Source organism: Macrobrachium rosenbergii, chromosome 14 (genome assembly GCF_040412425.1).
Source record: "Macrobrachium rosenbergii isolate ZJJX-2024 chromosome 14, ASM4041242v1, whole genome shotgun sequence".
Classification (NCBI taxonomy): Eukaryota; Metazoa; Arthropoda; class Malacostraca; order Decapoda; family Palaemonidae; genus Macrobrachium; species Macrobrachium rosenbergii.
Window position 1 is genome coordinate 13,428,200 of NC_089754.1, and position 25,679 is coordinate 13,453,878.

The 25,679-nt window shown below is 43.2% G+C and overlaps 1 protein-coding gene across 1 annotated transcript in view; it reads left to right on the forward strand.

Annotated features, from left to right (window-relative positions):
* Positions 1-25,679, forward strand: part of LOC136845723 (RNA-binding protein 42-like) — a 92,831-nt gene that overhangs the window by 19,286 nt on the left and 47,866 nt on the right. Inside the window, exon 3 of the mRNA XM_067115924.1 lies at positions 10,250-10,535. Within this exon, the coding sequence (XP_066972025.1) occupies positions 10,250-10,535 (286 nt within the window). The remainder of the gene's footprint in view (positions 1-10,249; positions 10,536-25,679) is intronic.

Genomic DNA, 25,679 nt, shown 5'->3' on the forward strand with positions numbered 1-25,679 from the left:
TTTGGTGAAGTATTTTGCTTTTGGTAGCCCCTCGGCAACTTAGATAGTTAGGTTTTCTTGGAATAACCTGATTATGACTAATTTTTAATTGGACTTTTGCTGACTGTTCGACTTGTATCTCAGACGATGTCCGACACACGTTCGAGTAGTGTTCATTATTGCAGCAAAGGCTGCAATACAAGAGTAACATCAGCTAAGTATGATTCTCATACTAAATGTACGACTTCCAGGGGTCAAGTATGTTCAGTAGAGTTATCTTGTGCTGATCGTAGTGAATGGGACCTTAAAAAATGGAAGACATTGAGTTCTCACTTGACTAAGTTGGAGAAAAATAGAAAGAGAAAAGCGACGGCTAGGAATGACAAGTTTAGCTAGTCGGGATTTGGGTAAATCTGTTGACTTACCAGTTTTACCTCTATTACTAGTCCTGCTTCTATCCCACCTGTTTCTTTACCCAGTTCTCCTACTCCTGAACCCAATGCCATTGCCATCCTTGAGCATAAGTTCAATCGTAAAGTTGATATGTTGGTGAATACAGTGGCTCAGATTAGTGTGTCTGTCCATTCCTTTATGGAAAATAAGAAAGGAACAAGTGAAAGTGCACTGTTTGTGGAGGAGCTGGCTACTCAGCCTGCCGATTCTCCTAGGCGAAGGTCACTGGCATACTCCCCAGCACCAGGGATAAGCTATACCGGAAGCCCAGGTGAGGTCGGTGGGGTCTGTCCCCGGTAGTCAGCCCCTCAGTCGTGCCTGACGCCAGTTCCCAGGTGGTGTCATACAGTCAGTGGGAAGGTGTCTTCCATAGTGTACATAACCTTTCCTCTAGTTCAAATGCTTCCAGCTCCGAAGAGGGGTGCCGGAGGCGTAGCAATGATAAATTGAGACCGTTGAAAAGGCCTGCGGCTGATGTGTTTCGCACCCCTAAGGTGCTGGAGAAAAGAGTCAAGGAGGCAGCCCCTTCTTGTAGTTTCCTGGATAGTCCAGAAAAGTTCTTGCAAGTGCGTGTAGAGGGAGAAAGGCAAGTGTTGGTGCCGAGAACTGTCTCCAAGAGTAAGCGACCTTTGACATTAGTGCACGTTTCAATGGACGAACCTCCTTTGGCTCCCAATCGACCAATAGTCGACGAGCACCTGCTGGCTCCAGAGCGCGCAGTGTCTACCAGTAGTGCAGTCACTTTCGAGTGTTCTTTTGCTCCCAAGTACCCAGTAGCACTCGAGCATTCAGTAGCTTCTGAGCAGCCATTTGCCCCCGCTCGTACAGATTCATTTGGATATTCTTCCAATCATTTGACTTCCAGGCCTAGTTGTGTGACGCCATCCCCCTGCAACAAGTGGTTATGACTTCAGATGTGGATCCGTCGCTTGCACCTATACAGCGACGCTTAGACGATATTCTAGGTATTTTGAAGAAACCTGCAAACCCTTCTTCTACTAAAGACTTGTCTTTTTTTTGCCAGTATCTGCAACCGATGAGGAAGGCGACAGGGATGAGGAAGCAGACTCCCCTCCTAAAGCTTATGCATCGCTGCTTAATTTTCTGCTTCAAAGTTTCCCTTCTTTTTTCTCTCCGGCTGCCCTGCTTCTCCTGCATCCACTTTTCAGAAGAGTAATACGTACTATTGAATCTTCAAGACTACCTAATATGGTACTCTCCACTTTGGCCAGGAAAGCACTTAAGGAGGTCGAGACCTGGCTCGCGGATAAGAGGGAACAAGGAAAATATAATTTTAGTTACCCTCCCTCTCTTCTTCTGAAGAGAAGATATTCATGTTATGCTACCGGAGAAGCTCCTTCATTGGGGGTGGCTGCCTCCTCCCAAGGGGACTTCTCAGGCCTCATTGATTCGGTCCGTAGGTCAGCCTTTTCTGTGGGCAAAGTTATGTTCTCTTCATCAGAGTTAGATCACATGATGAAAAATCTCTTCAAAGTATTCGAGATCTTGAGTTTTTTGGACTGGTCATTAGGTGCCCTTGCATGTAAAGTTCAAGAATACGACTCCTTGCCTTTGGATTTTTCTTCAGATATCTTCAGAGTCCTTTCATGTATGGATAAAGGATAAGGGACAGAATACAGGATTTGGCTTCACTCTTTGCCATGGGAGTCTTAAAGAAGAGGGAGTTATGGTGTTCTTACACCTCTAAAGGAGTTACCTTGATTCAGAGGTCAGCACTTCTTTATTCTCCCCTTTCAAGAGACAGTTAGTTCCCTCCATCGGTAGTCAACGAAATTTCTTCTGCTTTACAGAATAAATCTACCCATGATCTTCTAGCGAAGTCATTGAGGCACCCTAAGAAACTCATTCGGTTAATTTTAAATCTTCATCTCCTCTGCAACCCTTTCCCTTTTGTGGTGGTAGGCAGAGATCTTCCTCAAGAGCAAGACCGAACTTGTGGTTCTAGTTTCAAATTATTAAGAAGTCCACCTCTAAACTTTCCTCAAGAATATAAATCGAGTGTCCACTGACTCCGGTAGGTGCCAGACTCTTTCAATATTGGGAGAAATGGAGCAAGAGAGGGGCGGAGCATTGGGTTGTGGAAGTTTTGAGGAATGGCTACGCAATTTCCTTTCTAGAAAGACCTCCCTTAGTCAAGACACCAATCGCCTTTAACTGCCTACTCCATGAGTTCAAGGAGATTTTTGGCCCTTGCAAGAGAAATTGCATCTCTCCTCAAGAAGAAGGCAACAGAGGTAGTCCCAAACATAAATTCAGAAGGGTTCTACATTCGACTTTTCATGGTCCTGAAGTCATCAGGAGGATGGAGGCTGGTTCTAGATTTGAGCGCCTCAGATGTCTTATTCAGAAGACAAAATTCTGAATGGAGACAACCCGTTCGATCCTATCATCCATTTGGCAAGGAGACTGGATGGTCTCAACAGACCTACAAGGCACCTACTCCCACATCCCGTTGCACCCGGACTCTCAAAAATATCTCAGATTTGGGACCAAGTGTTCCAGTTCTGGACCCTGTGCTTTGGGCTATCAAAAGCCCCTCAAGTCTTCACACGTATACTTGTTCCCCCAGCAGGTTGGCTCCACCTGATGGGCATCAACATAGTGTTTTATTTGGACAATTGAATTCTTCGCTCCACGTCAAAGGCACAGTGTACGGAGGACCTTCGGAAAACATTACAGTATACTTCTTGCCCAAGACCTGGGCTTGCTAATAAATCACCAGAAGTCTCCGATGACTCCTTCACAGGAGATAACATATTTGGGAATGACTCTCAGTTCTCATCTTTTTCAGGCTTTTCCTTCTCCGGAAAGGGTAGAGTTGTGCATACAGAAGATAGACGAAATGCTTCGCCGCCAGACTTGTTTGGCAAACAACTGTATAAGTCTCCTAGGGACATTGGCTTCCATGGAACAGTTTGTCTCCCTAGTTAGACTTCATATGAGGGTGTTCCAGTTTTTCTTAAAGGAAAAATGGGACAGGAAAAGATCTCCAGGTTCCTTCACGTTCCTGGTGACGCAAGAAATCAAGAGGCACCTGCTTTGGTGGAAGTCAAGAGACAGGTTGCTGGAAGGAAAGTCTCTGTTACTGCAGAGCTCAGACCTAGATTTTTATGCCGACACATCAGACCTGGGTTGGGGAGCCCTTATGGGGAACAAAGAGATCTCTGAACATGGTCGAGAGATCAGATGGATTGGCACAGTAAACCCCCCGTATTCACATTCTCATGATTCGCGGACTCACGCATTCGCGGGTTTCTCTGTGGAACATATCTAACCATTATTCACAAAAATTCGCCCATTCGCGGTATTTTTCACTGAGAAATATTCACTAATTACTGTATTTTTATATAATTTTTATGAATAAATGCACTTTTTGTGATAAAACTATTAAAATACTCAGGTATATGCATTTTTACAGGGTTTTTCTGTTTAAACTATCAAAATGGGCAGTTCTAAGTGTTTTTAGAGGGGTTTTAAGTATTTGCGGATTTTAGCTATTTGCGGGGGGGTGTTGTGGGACACATCCCCCACGAATATGGGGGGTTCACTGTAAATGTCAAAGAATTAAAGGCAATCCACTTGGGTCTAATTGCTTTTTCGTCAGAGGTATACAGAAGGATGGTAGCGGTCCACTCAGACAACATGACGGCCCTAGAATTTATAAGTAGACAAGGAGGAACTCGTTCTTTTTCCCTCTGCGAGGCAGCAAGGGACCTCCTGCTATGGGCGGACCAGAATTGTACGAGGTTATTGACCAGATTTGTCCAGGGCAAATTGAATGTGTTGGCAGATCAGCTAAGCCAACAGAACCAGGTAATCACCACAGAACGGACTCTCGATCCATTGGTCTGTCTAGACCTATGGAGACTATGGGGAAAACCAATATTGGATCTCTTCGCGACGTCGAGGAATCATCGGCTACCTCTTTTTTTTGCTCTCCAGTGCTGGATCCGTAAGCATGGGCCATGGATGCCATGCTTCTCGACAGGTCCGACAAGTTCCTGTATGCTTTCCCTTCCTTCGGAATGATAAAGGATGTACTAAACAAGTTTCACCAACACCAGAATGTGTTGATGATTCTGGTAGCCCTGTTTTGGCCCTTGAGGGAATGGTTCCCAGACCCTATGAATCTGCTGATAGACTTTCTGGGACTCCTCCCTCAGGAGAAAAAGCTTCTCAGACAACCCCACTTCAGGCACTTTCATCAAGGCTTGTCTTCTCTGGCTCTGACATGATTCAAATTGTCAAAAGACTCCTCAGAGCAAAGAGTTTTTCAAGGGAAGCTGCAGAGGTTATTTCAAAATGCAGACTTTGATCCTCAGCTAACATCTGCCAGAGCAAATGGTCAATTTTCTGAAGTTGGTGCAAAAGTAATAGCATCTCTTCTTCTAAAACAACTCTGACAGAGATTGCACACTTTCTTTTGTTCTTGAGGAACTCTAAGGGCTTATCCTCTTCGACCATAAAAGGCTACAGAGCAATGCTGAGCTCTGTATTCAGACATAGGGATCTGGATATATCCTCGAATCAGGACCTTTTGGACCTCATTAGGTCTTTTGACACTAAGAAACAGAAGCACTTGGAACTTGTTTCTTGGAATCTGGACATAGTCCTCCCCCTGAACTTAGCGTAACTAAGAAGACACTATTTTTAGTAGCCTTATCAACAGCCTAAAGAGTCAGTGAGATTCCGGCCATTGACAAAAGGGTCGGATTTTCAGGAGGCGATGTAGTCTGCTCCTTTATTTTGGGATTTCTTGCTAAAAACGAGAACCCAACCAATCCTTGGCCTCAGTCCTTCAGCATTAAAGGACTAGCAGATATGCTCAGACCAGAAGACATAGAGACGGTACTTTGCCAAGAGTCCTAAACTTTTATCTTCTCAGGACGGAGAAAATTATGGGTGCATCTAGCAACCTCTGGACTTCGGTCAAGGATCCATCTCATCCTCTTACAAAGAATGCTTTGTCCTTCTTGGGGATACCATTCATGAAGCACACTCGCAATTGAGAGAGGAGGATTGTCTTGTATTGAAAGTAAGGGCTCATGAAGTCAGATCCGTGGCTACTTCATTAGCCTTTAAATACAATCTCCCACTCTCTGCAATTCTTCAAGTGACTTACTTGAGGTGCAGGTCTGTATTTGCCTCACATTAATTCTGAGATGTGGAAATGACTTTTAACAATTGCTCTACCCTAGAAACTTTATCGATGGCTGGCATGGTATTGGGTGAGGGAGCATAGGAAGCATTCCTTCCATCCTCACCTCTTTGCCTTGGATAATGGTGTTGAGTTCTAGGGGAGTCTGGGGGTACTTTGCGCTTGGATACCCACCAGTTCTTTTTAGTGGTAGGTGGTGGTGATTTAATTTTTATGGTGTAGGTATGGGTGTTGTGTTTATCTGGTTTTTTATGGTACTGCGCCCTGGGCAGCAGCAAAATTTTATGGTGCTTCATTTAGCGTTCGGAAATGCCCTTCACTATGGAACTCACACTGATGCAGTAAACGACCCTTGGCCATACAGCCAGGTCTCTACAGGTTGAGTGCACAACCAGAGGCAGTAACTTCCTGCTGCGACTTTCTTACCAGGTAAGGAAACAACAAGCATTTTTAGTAATGCTAGCAGACATTTTTTCCCTTAATTCATTATACAGTATTTATTAATGTTTTGGGGAAGAACAGTCCATGCATCCCACCTGTCAATGTGGGAATCAGCTATGTAATTTTATGGTAAGTTACTTATATAAAAATGACATTTTTATGATAAAATAAGATTTTATATATACTTACCAAGTAATTACAGAGTGGGAGCCCACCTGCCTCCCCTCACATGGACCTTAAGCATAAACATATTGAAGCCCTCTGCTCAGTTGTTCCTCTTTTTCCCAAAAGTGGGTGTGGTTAGTTACCTACACCGTAATGAAAACAAAAGAATCGCTTCTGCGAATTTCAAATTTTAGCTGCCGGTTAATAGAAACTGTTAGCTATTTAATTACTGTACTTGGTAAGTGTATATAAAATTGTATTTTATCATAAAAATGTCATGTTTAGGTAACCAAGTCTTTTTATCTGTACAGTAAGTGTTACATTCACTGTAAAGAGTTAATAAATAAAATAAAACATTAAATTATTTGCAAGTATTTAAAAAAACACTGTACAGTTAATGTGAAAATTAACAAGTTTAACATGTCTTTTTTTATGGATTTTCTTTTTTCTCACACTGCTGTGATTTAAACAGTAACACTTCATAATTTTATGGATTGTTCCTCAATTTTTACTGTACACCTCCTACTGGGCTTCCAGTTGTAATGTGATTCTTTGTTATAATTGCCCAAGATATATGTAAGTTTGTCTACTAGAGAAAAGCCAAAAATATACAGTATTTGAAAGGGCCCTTCTGCAACCATGGTTGCATAAGCATTTGGGTGTATCAGGCAAAGCATTTCTGATTTCAAGAAGCAAAAAGATGAGCCTGAGTTTTCTGAAATTTATGAAAAATATTTGCTTTGCAATTCCTATTCCTAAATTGCAGGTAGTCACGATAAATGAATCAATGCTTATAGCTAAGAGGTGAAACTCAACAGAGGTAGAGCTTATTGCAAGTAAATGATGCAGCGATAAAGGTGTAAGGTCTTCTGTATGTATTGCTGACTTCAAGGCATAGAATGGGTGGTTGTGGAGGTTTGGCTGTTGCCATGGATTAATGAATTGTATTTGTGGACACTGCTCAAGAGGATGTAAGCCATTTCCTTGAAATTTTACGTAAGTTTTTAAAGGATGAGAGTTTTTTTGGTATAATTGTATAATTTTGGGCAGGGTTTTGGTGGTTACTCCCCACAGATGCCCAGGCTTATGTTCAATCTTCCTCTCTGCAATGGTTAAAGTTGGGCATGAACAGGTTTTTTGTGGTTGTGGATGCAATTGGGATTCATATGCTCATTCTTGTCTTTGTTGGCAATTCTGCTTGAGTGTGACTTTAAAGATTGTATGAATGCCTGTCCCTGCCATTATTGTTCCTCATCCAAAGCTTGGTTCACAGTAGAGATTTTTATGCTGGCAAAACAGTTATTTTTTCAGCTACTGTATTGAGAAATTTCATGTCAAACAGCTTCAACTTGACTAGTCATGTTTGTGTTCTTATTGTGATTTTACCTGACTAGCTCTGGTTCAGCCCTTCGGAGGATCTTGTGGCAAAATTGGCTTTATATTTAGTAGGTTTTTCTCCAACAGTGATAGGCATCATGATCATCATCAACTTTAAAGTTAGGTTTTTCCTCTTGGGGCAAAGGCATGTGTTGTCTCCACCCCTCTCTGCCGTGTGTGCTTTCTACCTGAACTCTCGTCAGTCTAGGTCTATGTCTGTCCTCTTTCTAAATGTTTTCATAGGTCTTAGTCCTGATTCTTCCATCTTAATCTTTGATATTGTTGTTTTTTTTCCAGCCTCATGAATCCTCAATCTCCACTAATTCATTGTGCAATGCAGCCTTCCTACTATGCTGCAGCCATGTACAGTATCCTCAAATTCTTCAGTTGTGTCTTTTAAAAATCTCCTCCATTTTCAGTGACTGTTTCTGCTTTATAAAGTAGTACAGGTTTTATATAATTAACTTAGCAGGTAATTATATTGCTATTATTTCCACTCGTGCGGCAACTCAAAATATAAAAGCTGCGCCAGCGCTTCTATTGTTTTTGTGTTGGTGACAGTCCCGCCCACTATCGATGGTTCACAGTAGCTGTTTTGAATTCTCTCATTGGTCTTTTGGTTTTATCTCAGGATCTGGCGAAGTATTCTTACATTTGCGTAGCTTCTATTACTAGCACTAGCTTAGTTTTTATAACCAGCTTAGTTTTGACTTAATTGTGACATCATTATGTCTGATTCCAGTTCCTCTAGTTTTAAGTATTAGGTACTGTCGGGAGGGGTGTAACACCAAATTAACTAAATCTACTTACGACTCCTGCATGGTTTCTGCTAGTTGTAGGGGACATTCATGTTCAAAAGAGAATACCTGTGATGAATGTAAAGACTGGAGCGAAAAGCAATGGAAGATTTTGCAGTCCCATCTTGATAAACTCGATAGGGATAGGAAGCGGAAGGCAGCAGTTAGGACATTTAGTATTGATTCTGCTCCTAAGCCTAGTGCTGAAAATGTTCCTTCCATTCCTCCTTCCCCCCCTTTTCAGTATTGTCTTCTATCTCTAGTCCTCCTACCTTTGTACTTCCTACTAGCCCTTTGTTGGCCAACTCGGTAGAGCTTCAGACTGTCATTCGATGGGCCGGAGTTCAATTCCCCACGGCCGGCTGATGAAGAGTTAGAGGAATTTATTTCTGGTGATAGAAATTCATTTCTCCCTATAATGTGGTTCGGATTCCACAATAAGCTCTAGGTCCCGTTGCTAAGTAACCAAATGGTTCTTAGCCACGTAAAATAAGTCTAATCCTTCGGGCCAGCCCTAGGAGAGCTGTTAATCAGCTCAGTGGTCTGGTAAAACTAAGGTATACTTACTTTGTACCTCCTACTCCTGTATCTGGCTCCCATGCTTCCAACCTCAATGCCATTGCCAGTCTTGGAGGTAGAATCAGTCGTAAGTTCAAACTTATGTTAAGTTCTTAGGTGGAATTAGGAGTGCTCGTCAAAGTTATGGAGAAGGTTTTCAGTGATAAATTGAAAAGTGAAAGTGTAGTGCCAGTGGAGGAGGTAGCTGCCCATCTACCAGCTCTCTTAGACAAAGGTCACTTTCACATTCCCCTGACCTTGGGAGAAGACATACTGGAGTCCAAGGGAGGCCAGTGAGGTTTGCTCACAGGTAGTCGCCCCCTCAGTCGGGCCTGTGACTCAGGCTACGACTATAGACAGCCATTGAAAAGGCGTCTCTGTTAATGTGAGTGAGTTATCTTCTGACTTGGACAGTCCTTTCGAAAGCATATATTTTGAAGTTTTAAAAATTTGTTGATGTATTTATCTGGAGTCTTATTATATGGTGTTAAAATTGTTAACTTTACAGCTGTAATGAATTAAAATTTTCACACTAGTAAATACTTTATTTGGTGAAACTTAGTAAGTTATCCTAGTCATTTTTAGCAAACCTGGCTTATTGGGAGATTTGACAAGGATCTCTGTATGCACCTGATTAGTGATGTCTAACTGTACTTTAGTTTCGGGTGTTTTTTATCCTTTAACGAATTTGGATGATCTGTTTCACTTTAATGAATCTGTATGGTCTATTTCAGTCTTTAAATACTGTACTGTACAGGAAACACACACACATTTTTTTTAAATTCAGGATACAGTACTGTATTCCATATTTTTCCTGTTTGCATCATAGGATTTATGGTAGCATATAAACTTCCTTTTTTTTTTTGTATCAAAGTTTCATTGAATTTGAAAAGTTCTTTCTTTTTGTAGGGCATCTGTTACTCATAATGCAATGGTCATGTTGCTATAACCCATGGATGGCAATATGGCAATTAACATTTTAAGTTGTCCCAATTGTGAAAATCATTTAAACAGATTTTTAATGAGTTCAAGATGTAGGCTTTACTTATTGAATTTCAGTATCTACTCTTTTCTGTGAAAATATGCTTACAGCATAGAAAACAACTAGTACAGTTTAGGGAACTACCACATTGTGAAATATTACAGCAGAAAAATGGTGTCCTCATTGTGATTTAATTGTGTACTCCATAGGTTAATAAGCAAAGTACAGTACTATAGTTTCCCAAACTGTAGTAAAATTTGAATTTATCTCTTTATAAATAGGTTGAATGAATTCATAGAGAAAATCATGTCTTTACAGGTTCAGCAACGTCTTCAGCAAAAACATCCAGACCCCCAACAGCCACCACCTCCACCTGGCCATCCTCAGCCTCCAAGGCATCCAATGCCCCATGCACCTAGAGGTCCAAGTACTAATGGGTTAAGTGTCTTACCTCCTCCTCCTCCACCTCCTCCAGGGTATATTGGCCCTCGACTACCTGGTGCCAGTGATGGGCCCATGGGACATCAGCCGCCTCTACGACCTCCACCACCACCCCCTCCTGGTTTCATTCCACCACAACTCAATCGTCATCACATGGGCAACAGTAAGATTTTTACATTCTTTTATTTAACTTGACTTCAGCACCTGTCTGTTTGTTTGTCTGTCTGTCTGTCTGTCTTGTCTGTTTGGGTCAAAACTTGCAACCGATTTTTTACCCACTTCTACCAAACCGATTTTGCCCATATTAGGTGTACATGTTCAAAGTTGGTGGCAGTACAGTATTACAAAAAAAGGGATTTTGACAAAGGAAAAATCTATTTCTGAGGGAGGCCCTGTGTCACCCGGCGAAATTCCATACTAACACGAATTTCTAGGTATAAATATTGCTAAATATACCAGAGAAAAAGCTTTCAGGAATGTTGGAGTTACTACCCCCAGAGCGAGCGTCTTCTATAATGAAGACGTCGGTATAAGCAAGGGTGAGTGAAGGAATCACAACCACAGAACCACACTCGAAAGATATCCCAATGGCAAAACCCCTCGGAAGAGCAGGGAGCCGTACCAGCTCCCACACTCACCCACCCGCCAAGCGGCGACCTCAGCGCCATCTGAACTCATTCCAGGCTAGCACCACCCCCAGGCTTGGCATGCCCAAACCGGGGGGGAAAGCCAGACACTGGGAGGGTCGCCGGGTGACACAGGGCCTCCCTCAGAAATAGATTTTTCCTTTGTCAAAATCCCATTTCTGAGCTCGTCCCTGTGTCACCCGGCGAAAGAGTAACAGAGAATCATGCCAAGACTGCAAAGATACAAAAACCAAGAGGAGGTGAAAATGAATAAAAGCACATGCTATGCAAAACTAGATTTAATATGAAAAATTCAAAAACAATTAACAGTGTATCAGATCACAGGTAAGTACAGGTGAAATGAATACACATAACACAACACAATGCAATGACAAGAGTGATATAAATTACTCAACACAAAAGGAGAGGTACAGAAAGCATAAAGCAAAACAAACAAGGTACCTCTTAGGCTAAATCTAAACAACAGCATGGCAAAAGCAAATACACCAAGACACTCTTAAGGTTAACAATACTAGTATCAATAATGAGGAGCTAGGCAGTGAGGCATGATTGATCCAGGAGGACAGGCAGAGAAATAAATGAGGCAGGCGGGGGGGGGGGAAAGGATGAGGACTAAGGATAAATTAAGGTTGGGGAATGACACTCCCCACAGCCACTGTAGAAAATTTCAGAGCTTCGAGTGATTTTAGATAGTGGCGTTTAAACACTATGATTTCTATCCCGTGTACTTGGTAAGTTCAGCAAAATCCACATTATGAAAATAATTGGTAGAAGTAGCCACTGCACGGATATCATGAACCTTAGGCACTGAATCCGGGTTAGCTTGTTTAATAAAATACAGAATTTGCTGTCTTATAGCTTTCAACGAAAGAGTTCCACCTTTTTCCCCTGATAAAAAGAGGACCAGATGTACACTGAGAAGTTCTTTGTAAGTAAGCCCTTAAAGTATGGACTGGACATAAGGATTGGTCTTGTGGAAGAGGCACCACCCTCCAAGGAGACCACCTGTCCTGAGGGTCTTCATTTTTTGCTAGGAACGTATGATCAGGGGAAAGGAGAACTTCTCCCGACGGGAGGAAATCAATGTGATCGACACCTCTGGAGAGCGGACAGCTCTGAGATTCTGGCACCTAAAGTTAAACTAATCAGGAATAAGGTCTTCCTTAACAGATCCAGATAAGAGCACTGAGAATTATTAATATCTGAGGCAAGCTTCAGAACGTCGTTAAGGAGGATGCCTTTAAAAAGGATGCTAGTTTCTTGACTGCAGAATCAAATTGTCTGAGAGTAGAATCTCGCTTATCAGATTCCAGAGACAGAGTGTTAACGGGGTCAATGTTTGCTCCCTTCTGTGCGGCAAACCTTATGAAGTCCATAAAGCCAGTGCATCCTGGACTTTTGAGGAAGCTGACACAGTCTTGGTTTGTACTACTTGAGTCAGTTTGGGTCTGGGTACCTGATGACACCGCAACTTGAGCTCCAGGAGAAGGGGGAACCAGTTGCTCTTCGGTCAATAGGGGGCTACCAAGGCTACCCGACCCTTGAATGACCTGAGTTTGTGCAGGACTTTCAACAGCATGTTTAATGGGGGAAACAAGTAGATTCTCTCCCAACTGTTCCAAGCTATAGACATTGCGTCCGTGGCATAGGCATGGGGATCCAGATTGGGAGCCACACAACAGGGAAGTTTGTGATTGCTGTTCATGGCGAACAGATCCACTTGGAGTCCCGGAACCCGGCGGTGGATCCAGTTGGATGATTCCCCGTCCAGGGACCATTCCGACCCCAACGGAGTTAGTCTGGACAGAGAATCCGCCACCACGTTCCGCACTCCCGCTAGGTGGGTGGCTGACAGATGCCAGCCGTGCTTGTTCACCAGAGAGAAGATGGTAAACATCACTTGATTTACGTGACTTGAATTGGAGCCGCCCCTGTTTATGCAATGAACCACCACGGCGCTGTCTAACACCAACCTGATGTGAATCTGGCGGCGGGCGTAAGTTTCTTTAGGGTTAGAAACACTGCCACAGCTTCCAAGGTGTTTACATGGAACTGACGGACCATTGTAGACCAAGTCCATTGTACTTTTTGTTTTGGTGAGTATCCTCCCCAGCCGCTTAAAGAAGCGTCTGTGTGGATTACCAGAGCTGGAGGGGGGAACTGAAGTGGGACAGACTTCGAGAGACCCTGGACTGTGGACCACGGGCGAAGCCTTTTCTTCAGGATTTGAGGGATTGAGAGACTCTGTCTCTGAGCCTGATGTCTTTTAATCTCGCATTTAAGAGCAGGTCTGTCACTGAAGCAAACTGAAGAGAGCCGAGAAACCTCTTGAGTCTGGCGGGAGGCTACTTTGCCTTTCAGAAACTTTCTGGTAGCATCAGCTATTTCCTTCCGCTTGGCCGGCGGAAGGGATAGCTTGTACGAGGTTAGGTCCCACTGGAGACCCAGCCACTGAAACCGAGACTCCGGAGTCAGGCGGGACTTCTCCTGTTCAATTGGAAGCCTAACGATCCCAGGAACTCGATCATCTAGAATCATTCTTTGCTGGCCGGAACCTTTCTTGGGGACAGTGAACAGCCTGCCTTGAAACTTGAGGTGCCTCACTTTCTTTATTGCTCTCTTGTTGAGTAGCTCCGTCACAAAGTCCTGTAGGGCTTTGGAGGAAGGTTGGTAAAACCTGGCCATGGAAGGGGGGCCCTTGATCCAGCTCCAACCCAGACCTTTGGACACAATGCTGTGTGCCCAAGGACTGAAGGACCACTGGTCTCTGAACCAGTATAGGCTTCCACCTACCTAACTGGTCTCAGTGGGAGGAAGCAGGTTTGTTTCCTCTACCGCAGCCACTTTTCCCCCCGGGAGACGGATCCAGCCTTGCCTCTGAAGGGGGCTCGACCTCTACCCCCCCTTGCGCTCCTATTAAGGCCGTGAAAGACCCCACGGCCCTCATAGGTAGGGTTGAACGCCGGCGAGGAGACATACGTAGGTGCAGCAAGGGATTGGGCTGGTTGAACCAGCACATACTGTTGGGGTTGGGCCTTGGAGGTGGACGGTTGGCTCACCGTCGAGACCGGAACTGCCTGAACAACCGTCTGATGTTGTGGTCTCCTGTGCTTCCTGTAACGTTTCCCAGGCCTATTCTGGGAACCGCTAAACTCAGAGGTGTTCCGCTTAAGAGCGGAGATACCCCACCGGGAGCGCAGACTCTGGTTGGTCCTGGTTGCTTCGCCCAGGACACTGGAGACTTCATCTCCTGGGAAAAGGTTGTCTCCCCAGAAAGAACTCTTCATGAGCCTGTTAGGCTCATGACGAATGGTGGCATCAGCAAAGATGAACTTACGGCAGTTCATCTTTGCTACCATGAAGTCGTACAGGTCCGACTGGAACCCTGCTAACAGGGATTTAGTCAGAACCTGAAACAATGGCTCCTCTGCAAAGGAGACGGCGGTCGCTTCTGACAGGCACAGCGAGTTCAAAGACAGGCTCAACTGACACCGTGCCTCGAACTCAGCCTTCAGGAGAGCTTCCATAAGCTTAGGAAGCTGCTCGCTGAACTGGTTTGACATGCAATCTGCGTCCAATTTACCGACAGTAAATATGGACGGAGCGTCTTTCCAGAACTCGTCTCCCCCGGGGAAGATCAGAGACGTAGGGTCTGATTCCCGAAGCTGAGGCAAGGGTTTGCCTTCCAAGCAAGCCTGAGCGGTTGCGATAGCAACCTTGTTCAGGCAGGGAGTGGGCAGCCTATCACCGAGAGAAAACATAGTGAAGTTGCCCTTGAAGGGGGTCAACTTCGTGTTCTCCGCCTGCCACTCGGTAAAAGTGCGCAAGAGAGCAGATTGCGCCTGATCCCTAGGGAAAATCACCGACTCCTTAGGGACCCTATCTGAGCGTACCCAGGCTTCCTCCGTCAGCCTAACGAAGCCTGGGTAGGGGGGCAAGAGATCAGCCGGGAAGAACTCCAGTTCTTCTAGACGCCTGGTACCTAGGCCTTCAATGGTCAAGGTGTCTTCATGCCGGACAGCACGAAGAGCAACACGCCATGGGTTCCTTACGTCAAAAGGAGGGAGGGCAGCGGTGTCAGGGAACTGATAGTGCACCCCGGCCCCACCGGAGCGCCATATCAGCGATCAGAGTCTCCTGATTCTGAAGCCTCTCAGTAAGCTTACTCAGCTTAGCGTCTACCTCCGCAGAGAACCTCTGCAACAACAACCCCGCAAACGCCTCAGGGTCAAAGGCAGGCTGGCGAGGAGGGCTGGGCTTGGCCGCCCTCTTACTCGCTCCTTTGCCCGGGGTACTCGGTTTGCTCCCGGAAGGCAAAGGGTCAGCACCCTTTGGCTTCGACGGGGGGAAAGGAGAGGCTTTCCGTGAAGACGAGGACTTATAGCCCTTCGCCTTCAACGACGACTTCAACTTGGGGACAGTAGACTGAACTCTGTCCCTCAATATAGAAGATTTAGTGAAGTCCTGAAAAGAAGAGGATGATGAAGGAGGGGAATCAAAGAGGGCGCCCGCCCCCACTGCCTCACTTACCTCAATACCTACCCCCTGGTCCTGCTCGGTGACCATCGGCTCAAGGTCCAGGTCGAGCGCGGCGACATCTTCGGAAGCCTCCGTATAGAGGGGGTCCTCTTGCAGGGGCTGGGTCGCGGCCCGGATCTGCTCGATGATCAGATGGTACGGCCGCAGTGATCCGGGCGCTGGGGTAAAGTAGGTCCCTCAGCTTTTCATCGAGGATGTAAGGCTTCCCCGACAGAACATTCCTCCCGAACCCAGCCACCCAGGCGCGGAGAGACCCCAAGGCCTCTTTCTTGGAGGACTCGTCAACCTGAAAGGGAGCAGAGTGTCAAGAAAGGGCTATTACCGTGTTAATATAAGAGCCAGATGTGACCAAATAATAAACTGTGACTAACGTGGTAAAGCGGAAGTAAGTAGCTTACCGACTCGTCCTGGATACATCCGTACGATGCCAAGCAAACCTCACAGCCGTCCGGATGCCAGACGATCAAGTCATCAAGCCGGACCGCACAGCCAGCGTGGGTCCGACACACCACATGCCCGTAGGGTTGGTGGAGGATGGCGGCACATCCGGGCTCCTCACAACGAACAGTCTGTAAGTGTGAAAAGCACATGAATCTACCACTCTAAGAAACTTAAACTATGTAGGGATAAGTATTTTCATACCATGCTACCGGAGAACTCCGGTGGAATGAAAAACCCCGTCAGAGACGGACCTACTAAGCAAAGAAACTTAAAATATGGTAAGCAAAAAGACTCCCGACTGCCGGAATACTCTGGCGGAACGAGAGAGTTGAATCAACAGGACCCTTACCACAAGGAACGCCAGTAATAAAAACAGCGGAACCCAAGGGAAGGATCACCGGACTCTGATATAAGATTAAAGTAAATATATCAACCCGACGGCGGGGTTAAGCCGCCGGGGACCAGTAACAAACACATGGTAAGCACAGCCTCCCGACTGCCAGAATACTCCGGCGGAACGAGAGAGTTGAATCGACAGGACCCTTACCACAAGGAACGCCAGTAATAAAAACGGCAGAACCCAAGGGAAGGATCACCGGACTCTGATATAAGATTAAAGTAAATATATCAACCCGACGGCGGGGTTAAGCCGCCGGGGAGCAGTAGCAAATATATGGTAAGCAAAATGTCTCCCGACTGCCGGAATACTCCGGTGGAACGAGAGAGTTGAATCGACAGGACCCTTACCACAAGGAACGCCAGAGATAAAAACGGCGGAACCCAAGGGAAGGATCACCAGACTCTGATATAAGATTAAAGTAAATATATCAACCCGACGGCGGGGTTAAGCCGCCGGGGACCAGTAACAGATGTATACATATAGAGGGTGGTAAAGTAACCAGTTAACATCACCAAATATGAGGTAGAGTCCCCCGAAGTCCGGTACCATCACCACCGGAGACCCCAAGCCTCTACCGCTAGAGTACACAAGAAGGATGAGGCAAAAACACAACTGGACCCACATGGGCAGGTGTAAGCGCCAATCAGTTCCGACTAGAATGACCCAGACGCCGAGGCGAACGCGGGAGGCAGAGGGAGGACAGGAGATGATGAGAGGGGGGAAGGGCAACCCTGAGAATGTTCGAAAACCCACTCAATCCGAGGAGAGCGGGTAAATGAAACATAAAGTCAAGACAATTGTCACCAGGAACCATCCCTGGGAGGGAGCGAATCCCTCCACCAGGGAGGACCCAAGTACTCGGGGTGATCATCGGGGACCGATGCCACACACGCGATAGATGACAAGGAGTTGACTTAGGGTAGGCTAGGGAAGGGGGAAAGGCTAGGTAAGGAAGGGCTTAGACCAGAGAAGAGGAAAACAGGAGACTAGCGAAGACGTGTACCCAGCTCAACTGTAATCGCAAGCCGTTCTAGGTAAAGTAACCCAAGTAGGGAGAGCTCTAGGCCTACCCCTAACAGGAAGGGAAAGGGAAGCAGCCTACGACCCCCACGCTGCCACCTTGTAATAGACGCAGTCTATAAAACACGAAGGGGAGAATGAAAGGGAGGGATGGAGAACCAACAGGGAGAGAAATTCCTGTGTCGAAGGCCAGCCAGAACCGTAAAGTAAGGGAATGCTAAAATAGTGTGGAGGAGACACACCCAAGGGAAAAACCTCTACCCCTCCGAAAAGAAGGGGGAGGACAATGGGGTCTCACTCCACAACCCAAACAACGGTCGGTGGATGGAACAACAACAGAAACTCCCTCCACCTGCTGATCCCCTCCTCTCACCTAACCTACCCCAAGGTACAAGGGAGAGAAGGAGGCCAGATAGGCTACCAGGAAAAGCCTAACCTTGCACTAGGCAGGGCTAGGACAGGGATGTTAACCAGAAATAATAAATAATTAACCACCATTACTAAATATATACACTAGACATTAATATTAGCTTGTGCTTGGCACGTAGCCTAACCAACAAAGCGACAGGAAGTAAACAGATAGGACTGTACCTGACGCCCCGCGGTAATAATAATAAGATTTTAAAAATATAATAAAACATGACATCAAGCACAAACATAATAATAAATCTATAACTGACCAATGGGGAAACATCCTGGGAGATACCTAAGCTGGAAATACTACGGGAACCCTAAATGTAAGAACCCTATGATGGGAAGTCCTACTGAGAAATTAACATTAGAGGATGCCCCAAAGACCCAACCCAGGTAAGACCACCAGGATGAATCCTAGGGGATAACGATAAGCAATGTAACCGACCAAGAGAAACCCAAACAGAACAAGCTGGACGGCGTACCTCGCGGTCGACATGGCTGACAAGGGACGCCGCAGTGTCCCAACAAAATTCACGTATAATATATAAATATGGGGTAAAACAGCCAAACTTATCATAAAAACCCCACAAGAAGATAGTACTTAACTTGGAAACAGTAAAGGTGCTTGATGACATGGTGAAATAAAGGCAAATTACGCCAAAAAACACAAGCCACAAACAAAATAGTGAGCAAAACAAGTGCTAGAAATGGAATGAGTTCAGATGGCGCTGAGGTCGCCGCTTGGCGGGCTGGTGAGTGTGGGAGCTGGTACGGCTCCCTGCTCTTCCGAGGGGTTTTGCCATTGGGATATCTTTCGAGTGTGGTTCTGTGGTTGTGATTCCTTCACTCACCCTTGCTTATACCGACGTCTTCATTATAGAAGACGCTCGCTCTGGGGGTAGTAACTCCAGCATTCTTGAAAGCTTTTTCTCTGGTATATTTAGCAATATTTATACCTAGAAATTAGTGTTAGTATGGAATTTCGCCAGGTGACACAGGGACGAGCTCAGAAATTAATTTTTAAATTAAATACTTCTGCAACTTTATCATTGTGTAGTACAGTATGCAGAAATACCTACCCAAGGGATTTTGTTTTTATAGGCAGTGTTGGGACCGTAGATTTGTAGTTTGGTAACAACCGTGCAAATTAGCTAGAATTGGGCTCTGCAGTTGGTTCAGTCACTTTCGTTGATGCAAGCAGTACTTATTCTACTGTCAGACACTAAACATCACAAATAAACTAATTAAAAAAATTTTAAAACTACGCTTTTATTTCAAAATCCACCAAAAAATATAAAATAAAACTTTCTGTGATCCACAATATTAATGGTTACTTATGCCTAAATATAAAAGTGTGGGGCGCCTATTTGCCTCATCTTGTGTACGATGTTTGTGTTTACTTATGCCTAAATGTAAAATCATGGGCCACTTACCTTAACTTGCATACAATTTTATATAGACATGTATTGTATTGTATTGAAAACATACTTTATTGATGCAATGTGTATATACAGACATAGGTAAAGAAAGAACTTTATGGATGCAAAATTTCACGTCAGTAATGTAAATTGTCAAGCAGTTTTTAACAGTGACATGTATAGCCTACTCTTAGTGGTTCTTGAGGAAGCTTACCATGTATGAAACCAAATTACGTGGAAGTCTTAGATAACAATCAGTTTACTGCCTTCATTGCTTTCACAGACCTCTTCAGGTCTTAACCAACTTACATTATCACTAGGTACATAGCAAGATTTAATCCCACATGTCCATGCTGTGAAATCTTGGTCTCGGTAACTTTCCAATTTAAATATGTCTGTATAGAATTGTATGGAAGTTAGGTAAGTACGAGCCCCATGCTTTTACGGTTGGGGTAGGTAACCATTAATATTATTGATCACAGAAAGTTTTATTTTATACAATTTGGTGCATTTTGAATCTGTAAATTAATTCACATTTGCTCTGTAAGAGTACAAACCATTTCCATTTATGTAGAAGTATTCCCGGAAAAACTGAATTGTGTAAGCTTCATGACAGTGAGGCTAATTTGTCCACTCACCTGTCTAGCATTTTCTTCAGCTGTAGTTGAGTCAAATGTGTTTTTTCAACTAGGCTGTGAAGATTGTTATAATACCATTATTGTTTTTGATTTTGTGGTTGTTCAGCATATTATGGACTCTGGAATGAGAAATTAAATTTTTGAAATGAACCTTACATTTCCATCATATAGAGCTGCCAGCGGGAGTTCAGTAGGTTGCAAAAGATGAGGAACACTTAGTTTTCTATGAATATCTGTTTTCTATCCATCTATTTCCCCTCCACCAGGGGACTGAAAGGTACAAACACTCGTAGCCGTCAGACTTCTTTAATCACCAGTTTTGATCCAGTTTTGATAGGAGGTAGACTGGTTATTAAATGTACTGTACTCATTTCCCTGTAAACGAAGTGGTTTGCTTTTGGATTCTCTTTGATTTTATTTTGAATATTTGATCATTTAGAACCTGTAAGGTAAGAGTTGCCTTACTAGGCATTATTCCAGTTATATTGACCATCATGAGGTATGTGTGCTGCTGAGGTAAGGATTATGATGTGGATCGTAGTCTAACGACATCATGTAGACATTGATCGCAAGCAAAGAGAGCTTGTTAGTTTGTAGAAATAACTGAAGACAAGAGGATATGTCTGGTAAGATTTGTTTTTATATAAGTAACTTAACCCGTAATTACTTAGCTAACAGTTTCTTGCCTCAGCAGCTTGAAAATTCAAAAATTCACGAGTAACACTTCACAGATTTAGTGCAAGTGACTGGTCTCGCCCACTAACAGGAATATCAAGAACTACTAGTAGACAACCTCATTCTATTTCTGCTGACATTCAGGTAACACCGATTTTGATGGCAGCTGTGTTCGTAAATTTGTCAGTTGGAGACCTGATTTAGGTGAAGGATTATTGCCGATTTCGGGTAGCCTTCAAGCCTTCAGCTGACATTATTTTATTGTTTAAGTACTGGTAGTGTAGTTTACCACGCTACCACCCTTACAGGTTAACATAATAATGTAAACATTGCATTCGTTGCTGAACTAATTCTTACATTCGAGACATGTTACAAGTAAGTTTAATACAATAATGTAAACATTGCATTAGTTGCCTTTTCCGAATAGTAGAGTAATAACATATTTTTGTGTTCACTACCGGGCCGATATGTTTTTTCTTTTGTTATGAACACATATCTGAGAGTCTCGGTTAATCTCTAATAGATTTGAGCAAACTTTATCGATAAAGGTCAACTTTCCTTTTCCAAGTAGTGTAGAATCTTAAATTTTATGTCTGTTGCCTTGTTTACCAATGGCAAAGAAAAGATGTAAAAAATGTCATCAGATTTTAGCTAAGAACAATCCCATGTTAATATCAGCTCGTGCAATAATGACTTATTGAACCAAAAAAAAAAAGTTCAATTTAAATGTTTCTTTCAAAGTTTTGAACAGCAAGAGGTGATCACTGATGTGCTTTTGTATCCAAACCAAAGCTATTTCTTGCATATACACTTGTGTGCACTTGAGTTTGGCTTTCATGCATTTGCAATGAGAGCATTGGTTTGTGCAAGAGCACTTAACATCCAGAAGGAAAACATCCTTTGCAGGGGTTAAAAGGGTCCAAACTGGGATAGCATACTGTTCTCTTCTCTCCACCCATGATTGGTGGTGTTGTGGACGGGTGTCATGGACAAATGAGCTGTTGTCCAGATACTTGCTTGGTAGACACTTTTCATGACGTAGATTCAGAGCGTCGCAAATAGGGGGAATTCTCTCTACATCTGTGGTTTTATGAGAAAACAACTTCATTCGGAGGCGATCAACATCACTTTGGACTCACTGGAGTAGACCCTACAGACAAAGTTTGCTGCTACTTCTTTCAGTCATTTTGATGCTTCAAATGAAGTGTCATGAATTGCTGCAAACTCTTCCGTGATGAAGGGTAGTTCTTGCATCAGCTTGAAACAATATTGCTTTCCCTTGAATTTGAAGGAAGATGTGCTGTCTGATCCAGTGAATGCATGGAAGAAAGTGAGAGCTTTACAAGTAGTTGGAACCAGATTTGTGGTTATGGCATTGAGGGAAACTATTTTGGTTGCCTTTCCTGATTTGAAAGAAATCCAAATTTCTGCAGACAGATTATATGTCTGGATGTGATGGAAATTACTCAAAGGATTACTACAACATCTGTGTCTCTTGTGTGCACCATTCCAATTAATGATCCTTCAAGGGCATATAGAAGATGAACCAGGATATGTGTGTCTGATTTCTCATGGTTACATTGTTGCATTGGTGAACTACTTCCAACATAATTGACTTCACTACCTGCAGTGATGTAGACATCTTTCTCAGCTGGGAACTGTTCTTCTGTGATCTTTCTTGACAGATATTAAAACAGTTTTTTTCTTGTTTTCTGTCTGCCAGAAATTTCGGTCAGTTACCTGGAACTTTTGTGAAACCAGATACTCATTGCGAGTATCAGTTCCTCATTTTTCCCTTGTAGCTCCTTTAATTGTCAGTGGATGGCACTAGTCCCATACATTGTCTGCCTTTGCTGATTGCTTCAAATCATGGTGAACTCTTAGAAAGAAAACCTTTTCGAAATAGACATCAAAGGTTTTGCCATGTACAGCTGTACCAGGGAGGGAGTGAATCAATGCCCCACCATCATTGATAATGAAGTCATAAGCATCAGGTGCAACTAGCCCCTCATGGACAGATGTTGCTTCCGTGGTATTGACTAACAGGTGTGACTTAGTGCAAGGGTTGAGGGACCCATCACATGACAACGCAGGTGGGTATGGAGAAGATTCGTGACGAAAGAACTTCCAAATTCCTGCCACAGCTTTCCAAAACAAGGAAAGTTTTCCCAAAGACCTCTGCATGACGCCTGAAGTGTTGAACTTTCAACTTATTAGCGATCTTTCTTGGTGCTTTTTTCTCACAGTACTGCAACAAGCAATTCTGTTTGATTGGCACTGCCAGAGGTGTTTGTTTGAGCAAAGCACATGATCCTGAAAGTTATCATACTATTCTTGTCCTAACGATTCAATGTTGTTGACTGACAATGCAGCAGCTGCAGATTCACAAACCTTGTTGTCTGATGTTACCAGATCCTCACTGGCTTCTTCAAAAGGAGATCCCTTGCTGAGCAACACCTCTGCTGGATCATTTGCATGACTGAAATCGGTGCTGAGGTGCAAAGCCTTCCTCATGATGGCCTAGTTCTTCATCATCATGACTTGCCCCAGTGAACTCTTCAAGTACACGAGTGATTTCTGGACCAGTTACACTTCAGTGTTCCCTTCACTCTTTTGTTTGCTTGCTCATGTGCTTGGTCTATAGGTACTGTAGTGATGAAAAATGCCGATTGCTTCGAGTGATTGCCCAGTGTCCTTTCTCAAACTTTTTTTATGCTGTCAGGAGGGTTTCCAAGTCTTGTATGAAAATTGGCACCCATCTTGCATAGTTCTGGTGATCAAGTGCAAAGAACAGAGGTACAAGTTTCCATAGTGAAGAGACCATGAGCTCAAACTTCCGTTCACGATGTGCCCAAATGAACATGAAAATGATCTGCTGGTACTTATGTACAAGTAGCCAGAACTTGAATGTTGGACTCCTTTGAGAAGCTGCCCATTCCTCAAGACATACAATGATTCTGGAGCTCCAGAAGCATTTTAGGCTCGCCGAAGAAGATTGTTAAGTACCACAGCAGTAACTTGATGGACATATCTTGTTCTCATTACATTTGCTGCTTTCAACAGTGCAGTGGCTGCCACTTGTGTCTTTGCTAGACCAGCATCTTTCTGGGATTCAGGCCATCCAGAACCACACAAAAGGTCTCCCATTGTGCTCCACAATGACATTTCAGTATGCAGTCCCCCTGGCATCATCAGAAACTTGTCCTCTCCAGACTTCTCTTGGAATGTCCAATGCATTTTCTTTGCAAGATCACACAGAGTTAGATCAACCACTAAGACAGGGATTTGTTGAGGGTTGAGGCACTCTGTTATCTTTTTCACCAGTTCCGTTCCATGTCAAATCATTTCACGACTTGCTGCCTTTTCATGAAAGAGTGGCAGCAGGGCTTCTATGCTCTTTGTCGGATGCCCAACGTGATCTGATCGAGCTTCATGGAACAATGACCACATCAGAGGGGATTCATTTTCAGCAGAAACATCTACATCTAAAATATCACATACTGCTTCCATCCATTCTTTCTCATGTAATTAGTAATCAAAGCAGTGCCAGTTTTCTGAGAGATTCAAAATTTAAATTTGGCATAAAAAGAAATAAGAAAAATGGTGTCCATTCTGGATTTTTACATATAACTCTTGAATAATAAATTTTTGCATTTGTTACTTAACATGTTATTCAAAAAAATATTTCTCGACAACTGTGCTTTAAGCCACTTTGGGAACAATAATGACATGTGAAAAAAAAATTAATATAATTCAGAATGTCCATTTTAGATTGGAACCCACAGAAATCACAATAATGGTCTGCTGTCCTGACACTCGGACTAGAATTATTCTAAACATTCATATACCGTATATTTTTGTATATGAGATGATCTTTAGATAAGACGAGGTAAAAAATTATGAGAAATTTATGTGAATTTATATCATATCTATAGTATAAGACGACTGCTAAAGTATAAAACCATCTGTGTATAGGCTAGCCTTTGCAACAACAGGTATCTTATGAAATATTGATTATGAGATGATGTTATTACAAATGCTGTTTTACTTACAGTATTCTTAGAAATTCAAAATACCTTATATACTGTACTCGCATATCATGTGACTTTTGAAGACCTAACTTTGAAGCTAATTTAAAGGGGGTCGCATCATATATGAAATATAAAATTATCGTATGTAATTTTCACATATTAGTATCATATTATAAAATACAAACATAACGAATGTACATCTTTTCCATGGATATTTTAACAAGTTATGCCTTACTTCATTGTATCCAGTAATATTGTATGTATTCGCATATTACTAATTGTATTATAAAATACAAACATAGCGATCATGCGCCATTTGCATTGTTTAGGCTTTCGTGAACGTGGACAACGATATCTTGCGGGAGTTTTTGTTTCGACATCAATTCAATATCCGTTTAAAGATAACAATGGGGGAAGGTTTCGTCCCATTTGCCATGCACGTTAAAACAACAGTAAAATGTGTTCTTTCATGCCAGTAGTTTTGGTTAAAATGCTTTTCTCTCCAGTATTGTTTACGGTCAAGTTTGATGGCACTTTTAAGTTTAGGAGTTTCATCCATGTTGCCGATGCACGATAATTTATAGTCATTAGCGCTTCAACATTGTTTGCTTTCTCAGTTTAAGCTACAACTTGCAGCTTAAATTTAGCCTATATTTCCTTGCGAGCTTTTCTCCATAGCAAATAAGGGTATAATGTAAAATATATATCAGTCCTATTCTACTTAACGTCATTTGTAACATAAGTACAGTAATTGTTTACTATCGTACGATGATTGAAATGCAAGCAAAACGGTTTTGTTATCTAATTTGGTTGTCCATAGCCACGGCCTAGACCATGTTCTAAGCAAAACAGTTGTTTCTCGTTCGGTTGTTTATGGCTGTACTCCTTTACTCAATGAGTATAATGTAACTAACGATACTTTTATCATTCGCTTTTACTTTTTTAACTTATTTAACTAGAAGATGGGATAAAGGATGGAGTGAAAGAGGTTAGTCCATAGTAATCTGGTCTTATTTAACTAGACGATGGGATAAAGAGATGGAGTAAAAGAGGTTAGTCCATAGTAATATGGTCTCTCAAAAAA